General features: G+C 54.4%; 1 protein-coding gene across 1 annotated transcript; it reads left to right on the top strand.

The window, feature by feature from the left end:
• Positions 1-1,851: 1,851 nt before the first annotated feature.
• LOC311511933 (interferon lambda-3-like) lies at positions 1,852-5,279 on the top strand (the record flags this gene model as incomplete). The annotated part of the gene is made up of 5 exons (XM_084612895.1): positions 1,852-1,932; positions 2,411-2,482; positions 2,736-2,879; positions 4,353-4,442; positions 5,175-5,279. Exons 2-5 carry the CDS (start codon positions 2,435-2,437, stop codon positions 5,277-5,279), a joined length of 387 nt encoding a protein of 128 aa, XP_084469021.1. The 5' UTR covers positions 1,852-1,932; positions 2,411-2,434.
• Positions 5,280-6,000: the final 721 nt, after the last annotated feature.

The following is a 6,000-nucleotide window of genomic DNA, read 5'->3' as shown; positions in this document are numbered from 1 at the left end:
GCAATGGCCTTTAGCAGCCCAATTCACTTCCCTGCCCGTTGGCAGTGTCCATGGCAGGTTGGATGGGGTAGGGGGACCCGGGCCCATCCTTCTGCACCAGGTCTCGACCCAGGGCCCTAGGGAACCGACGCCTCGCTGCTCAGTCTCGGTCGTCCCCCTCCCCGGGTCGCTTCCTACCCTTTCTTCCAACGCGGGGGTCCCTCGGCCTCGGCGGCCGGCTGGAGGGGTCTGTCCAACCCAGGATACACGTCTGCGTTCATTAGCTGCCATGCTCGAGCTGGGCTGTTCCCTCTTATCCGCTGGTCCCCGTGGGAGCATGCCCAGCAGGGCAAGGGGGTATGTGGCTTCCTCGGCCCACAGCGTGGGGTTAACCCCCTCCGGCCCAGTGTGGGGTAGGTACACCCCGTCCCCCACCACAGTTCAGCCCCACTCCGCTCCCAGGCCTAGGTGCCACTTGAGTCTCAGGCCAGGTGCTGAGGCCCTTGGGTGTAGGATCTGGGGCTGAGCTCGTCAGAAAAGCTGGCCCCAGTTGAAGGTGCAGAGCCAGTGGAAAAATCTGGCCAGCAGCTCTTGCTGAACGGCTCTGGCTCTCCTGCTCCGCCGGGGCGAGTTTGACCCTGGAGGAGAACCGCTTGCCTCTTCTAGTGACTAGTTCTGCTAGAGGACAAGGACCTATCGCTACCCCCACAGCTAATGATGTCACTCCTTCAGGGCACGTCCACACTGCCCGCGAAGCTCAAGCTCTGACTCAAGCCCGCCTCCCGTCCACACACAAACCAGTCTGACTCGGGTCAGCAAACACGCAGGCTCCAGGCCCTTGGACAGGAGGGTGGGTCAAAGCCACAGTGGCCTTTTGCAGCTCAGATTGCAGCCCCAGCTCAGAAGGTCCCTGTAATGCAGTGTGGACGCTGCCAGACTGGATCGAGCAACTGAAAGCCCAGGTTTACAATGCAGTGTGGACGCTCCAGCATGGGCTTCAAAACCCCAAGTTCAGAAGCCCGGGTCCCCCAGACCCAGATTAGCATACAGAAGAAGGGTATGACACTGGCTAAGGCATGCGGCTGGAGTGCAATTCCCTGCTCTGCCACCCCCTTCCAGTGTGACCCTGGAGGAGTCACGCTGCCACTCTGTGCCTCAGTTTCCCCATCTATAAAAGGGGATAACAGCACTTCCCTCCCTCGCTTCTGTGTCGTGAGGATCAGTGCGGGTGCTGCTCAGATACTATAGGAAAGGTCAGACACAGAAGGATGGCAGCTAGTTCAAGTGGAAGCAATCTGGACTGGAGGTTCTGGTCCAAAGTTTGCTGTTGATGGTCCAAGCATGATTACAGCGGGGCTCCCTTGTGTGAACAATGGCGGGGGGTTCGATTTGTTGGGGGGAAAAATTTTAAATAAGAAAGAAAATAGTTTCAGGTCAAACCAAAAAGGAAATTTTTCCAAATTTGGAGCCTATTGAAAAGTCTAAAAAAAAATAAATGAACGAATTTGGAGTCAAACAAAGGCTTCACTTCCATTCTGACCATTTTGGATTGTTCTTGAAATAAAATGGGAGGATATTTGAAAAACAAAGTCAGCCCAAATCCAAAATCAACCCTCAAAACTTTTGATTTTTTTTGACCAAATCAATTCGACCAAACTGACACAAATTGGCAAAAACATTCTGGGGTCACCAGATCGCCCCACCCCAAAAAGTTTTGGCTGAAAAATTTCTCTCTGCCCTAATATTGTGTGGTGAAAAGACCATACTTAGGAGACTTTTTTTGTTTTTTCAGGCGCAGTCACTATGAGCCGGACCCTGCTAGTCTCAGCTCTCCTGCTGGTATTGGTGGAAACTTTCGCCGAAGGGGCTCCGGCAAAGAATTGCCAACTTTCCCAATACAGATCCCTTCTTCCCCAATATATCCAAGCCTTCAAGGACTTCAGGGATAAATATGTGAGTAGAGGCAACTCTTGGGGGAGACATGAAACCGTTGTCCCCATCCCTCGTGATCTGAAGAGTTAGCACAAGGGATGGGGGTAACTCCAGAACTGGAGCCAAATTGTAAATTTCATGCTGTCCCTGGCAGTTTCAGCGAGATACAGAAGGAACTGATTGCCACTTCCTGTCCTAAACAGTGGTGCCAGCCACTGCCATGTTCTGCCCCAGAGGTGGCTGCATCTCAGCACCGGGTGACAGATCCCTGCATTAACATCCCCACATCCCAGCCCAGAGGCGGCTGGATCTCAGCACCAGCTGAGGGATCCCAGTCCCACGCCCCACCCCAGAGACGGCTGCATCTCATGGGTGGCTGCCGAGAATGAAGTCACTCTAGGGTAAAGTGTGACCCTGCGTTGCTCTGATGCCCGAATGGAGGAAGTTTCTCTGCATGGCCCAAGGAACGACTAACCACCCACGTTGCCTTACCCCACAGGGAAAGACGATCCAGGGCGCTGTCATGAACTGCTCCGACAAGATTTTCAGCCACAAGTTGGACCAGCTGCCGGTGAGAGACCCCACGCCGGAGACACGTGCCCTCTCCCCCTCTCTGCCCCATCCCACCCTTCCCCCTCCCTTCCTCCCACCCTTCCCTCTTCCCCACGCCCTCCATCCCTCTGCCCCCCCATTCCACTCTCTTCCTCTTCCCCCCACCCCCATGCCTGGCCAATCCCCCAGACCTGCCCTCTGACCCCAGCCCTGAGGGTCCCCTGCTGCCCCACTCCAGTCTCACTCAGACATCCCTCTGCTGTGCCCCCCAGGCATGTCAAAACTTGGTGGTGCTGGAGAAGAAAGTGGATCTGACCATCAGGGTCATTCAGAACCTCAGCGAGCCCGAGCTGGTCAGGAGTGCGTCCGGGCCCCTGGAGATCCTGGCGAGCATCGAGGAGGACCTGAGGAGCTGTGTGAGTACCAGCACTGACGACCACCACAGGGATGCAGCCACCTCTGGGGTGGGACATGGCAGCTGTTTATACAGGGATCTCTTGCCTGGCACTGACATGCAGCCACCTCTGGGGTGGGACACAGAAGCTGTATATACAGGGATCCCTCGCATGGCGCTGAGATGCAGCCCTGCCGCGTTGGTTCAGAGATTTTAAACAAGGCTGTCCCAGCCTAGCTGCCCTCTCTGTCCCCACGTCCCCCTGCAGTGGGATGGGATATAGCAAGCTTTGGATTTCCTGTCCCAAATGTTTGCCCCGTTCCCCACCTCAGAGGCTGCTGCCTTTCAGTGGGGGGGTTTTGTGGATTCCTGAACTCGGGGCTAGCTTCCACTCCCAGTCACAGCAAAGTGACTCCCTGGTGCTACGCCTGGCCCACAGCAGTGCGTCACGGAGCACAGAATCCGGTTTGTAACGAACATACGAGTCTCCAGGATGGATCAGAGCTGAGGACGGTCTAACCCGGTATCCCCTCACTGACAGCAGCCAGCATCCTCATCACTCATACCCAGGGATGAGTTTAAACCTGGAAGCAGGAACCCCAGTTTCCCTGCCAAAAATCTTAAAATTAGCATTAGCTCTTATAACACCGGCAATTCTTGTGCTCCTTAGAAACACCCCTTCCTAAAGCTTGCTAAATTCCTGCCAGGCACAGCACCACCTTCCCCAGTCTGTCCTCATGCTAGCTGCTGCCTAAGTTTCCCCTCCCCCATGAGCTTTTCCAGCCCTCTATAGAAAACACCTGCCCTTCCCAGCTGGGGCTTATCATAGACCAGGTTGGCAGGCCCCAGGCTCTTAAAGGGGCAGGCCACCCCGTTACACTGAGCTCGCCAACTTCCTGTGGCAATGAGTTCCACAGGCCAATTGCATGTCACGTGAAAATATATTTCTTTTGATCCCTTTAAGGTGAGCTGAAGGCAGCTTCTTCCAGTGCTATGAGTATATGGATTATATTTACACACACACACAGAGTAGGAAACTCACAACTACCGCTCCCTTTTAATATACTCACGCAAGTGGTGGTGGCTTTATATCACATGGGTGTAGCTAAAACATATCCCAGCATGTCTCCGCGTTGTCCGTGTAATAACCTCCAAGCTGGACTGTCACCCAGCTTTGACCCCACAACCTTCTGCACACCCAAACCCTCTTGCGCCCAAGTTGGGGAACTAGCTCTGGCCGCTGGGCACCTGTACGCACACTCACACACGCTTCTTTTCCAGTGAAATCCAACGTGCCGCAAGCCAACTGGGAGGGAATTGGAAGCAGACAGTTTGGCTTTTCCGGAGGCGCAAACGCCCAGCCGGAGCCTGGGGAGTCTCTGGGTGGGAGAAGGCTGGTGCCATGCAACGAGCGGCAGGCCGAGAACAGCTGCTGGCCGCCCTCGGCACACCAGAGCGGGGGGCCGTTTGTAACTCGTTCTGCCCCGACTTTCAGATCCAGCTGAAGGGCCTGGATCACGATGCTGCTGGGCCGCCGCCCATCCTCGCCAAATGGCTACGGAAATCCCTTGCCGGAAAAAGTGAGGTGAGGATGTGGGGGCGGCACCCCGGGCCTTTGCCCTATGGGTCTGGGTTTGTACAGCGCCTAGCGCCGGGCATCTGGGGGGGTCCTGCACCGTGGCCAGGGCACATGGATGCTACCATAATCCACCTAATAGCAATACAAATATATAGTGCCTGGCACAAGAGGGTCCTGCTCCATGGCCAAAGTGCCTAGGTGCTACCGTAATACACCTAGTAGCTATACACATGAACAGCACCTAGCGCCATGGGGGCCTGGTCCATGGCAGCTACCGTAATGCACCTAGTAGCAATAAGAACGTACAGCACCTGACATAATGGGGTCCTGCTCCATGACTGAGGCTCTTAGGTGCTACCCTAAGTCCACTGTGGATAAATCCCTGGTCAGTTGCACACTGGGGCATCGGGGCCAGTTGAGATGAGGTGGGGGAGGGGCATCCTGAGCCGCTGAGAAGGAAAGACACCGCTGGGATAGTAGTGAACTCTGTGCACATCTGTACATGTTCACATGTCTGTACCCGCACACACCACTGCCCTCTGCTGGCTCGAGTCAACAACACTACAACCCTGTGTCCTAGCCCTTCTAGTGCTGACAGGTAGCGGCGATTCTCCTTTAGCCCAAGTGACCCGAGTTCTATCCCCTGCCGCCGCCACGCAGCCCCAGCGCTCCGTGCCAGGCTCTGAATCCACGGCTGTGACAAGCTGTAATGCCCACTTGCTATTTCTCTGGTCCCAGGAGTCTGCCAGATGCCTGGAGGGAGGTCTGATCTTCAACCTCTTCCATCTACTGAATGAAGATCTGAAGAATGTTGCCTACAAGTTCAACGAGTCCTGCCATTGAAACCCTGCTGCTGTCAACCTGCCCTGCTGCCGCGAGACCAGACATCTACACAACTGAATGGGGAGGAGGTGGGGGAAGAGAAAGTCTGGATGGGACCGTCTATATTTTTAAGTATTGTATTTATTACGTACCAGGAGAAGATCCTGGCTGATGACTGGCTGGAAAACAGTCACACAATGTAGCTTTCTCCTGGCTCGCCTTCTCAGGTCAATGTCAACCCCTCAGATTGCATCTGTGGGTTAGCAGATCCTGCCGGCCTCCTCGGAGATTTACTAGCCGTTCCCTTGGCTAATTTCCTCTCCTTTAAGAAATTACGGCCTAACGTTTTCGAAAGGGACTCGCGATCAGCGCTGGTCAAAGCACGGCCAGTTCCGTGGCTTTTTATCCCGGATTTGCAAACTCACTCTGAAGCAGGTGGACAGCGTTGTTGGATTTTCAAACTGTTGGATTTTCAAAACTCGTGATTCTGACATTTCCAGTATTTCTCAATGTTTTCATTTAGACGGTGCTGGTTTCTGCTCACTGGTGAGTGAACACAGCTGGTTTCTGCTCACTAGTGAGCGAAATTCAATCCTGTGTAGAAGGCGCGCACGGCTACCCAGGGGGTGAATTTCACTCCTGCAGAAGAAATTCTGCATTCGTGTTTTGAGGTTCAATCTGCCGTCCCTGGCTGCAGCACTGTTACAGAATTGTGTGTCTTATTTATGTAATTTATTTTCAG

Source organism: Lepidochelys olivacea (assembly GCF_965140295.1).
Source record: "Lepidochelys olivacea isolate rLepOli2 genome assembly, chromosome: 23".
Taxonomy (NCBI): domain Eukaryota; kingdom Metazoa; phylum Chordata; order Testudines; family Cheloniidae; genus Lepidochelys; species Lepidochelys olivacea.
This window is presented reverse-complemented; position numbering and strand designations above follow the sequence as displayed.